Raw genomic sequence first — 699 nt, 5'->3', positions numbered from 1 at the left:
GTGAGGAAGAGGAGCAGCTATTGATGAAATAAAAGTGACTATATTTCCTTTTCCATTCTGACCCGGTTCAGAGCGCTGCAAAGGGCAGCGAGCTGTGCTCCCCTTCCTCGTTTTTCTCTTTCTCCCCGACCTCCATCCAGGGGTGCATCAGGATCTGCTCCAGCGAGGGGCGGTCCTCCGGCCGGAGCGACAGACACCAATCAATCAGAGCCTTGCATTCTGCAGGAAGTGGCAGACATAGTCAGCACCACACACAACTCAAACTATTAGGGAGTAGCAGGTCGGCACTTGCCTTTAGAGACATGTCGAGTGTAATAGGGCGTGGCCTTTATGATTTCCTCGTCGCAGTGGAACGGAATGTCTCCGCACACCATGTTGAAGAGGAGAATGCCGAGCGACCACACGGTGAGCGGTTCAGCGTGGTAAGACTGCGCCTGGACCCACTCAGGTGGGCTGTAGACTCTTGTACCTGTAGGGAGGGGACAGATGAGGCTCCGCCAACCGACTGACCCGTTAGCCCCAGCGGCTCCATACCTTCGAAGTCGTCGTACGCCTTTTCCTTCAGCAGAGCAGCGGAGCCGAAGTCGATGAGCTTGACCTCCAGCGTCCGCGTGTCCACCAAGATGTTCTCGTCCTTCACGTCTCTGTGCACGATGCCGTGCGCGTGAACGAACTTTAGCGCCTCCACCGTCTGCCTGA

At 56.2% G+C, this 699-nt stretch overlaps 1 protein-coding gene across 1 annotated transcript; it reads right to left on the bottom strand.

Moving 5' to 3' along the window:
* Nucleotides 1-67: 67 nt before the first annotated feature.
* On the bottom strand, nt 68-694 carry LOC106944466 (serine/threonine-protein kinase pim-2-like; the record flags this gene model as incomplete). Its single annotated transcript, XM_015027538.1, has 3 exons — nt 68-219; nt 293-469; nt 535-694. Coding segments are annotated over 3 exons (489 nt in total), but the record flags the coding sequence as incomplete, so codon positions are not given.
* Between the last annotated feature and the right edge of the window lie 5 nt (nt 695-699).

Source organism: Poecilia latipinna, unplaced genomic scaffold, assembly GCF_001443285.1.
Source record: "Poecilia latipinna isolate Pla-1442-1.1 unplaced genomic scaffold, P_latipinna-1.0 Scaffold10707, whole genome shotgun sequence".
Taxonomy (NCBI): domain Eukaryota; kingdom Metazoa; phylum Chordata; class Actinopteri; order Cyprinodontiformes; family Poeciliidae; genus Poecilia; species Poecilia latipinna.
The sequence above is the reverse complement of the archived record's forward strand: the minus strand, read 5'-3'. Positions and strand labels throughout refer to the sequence as shown.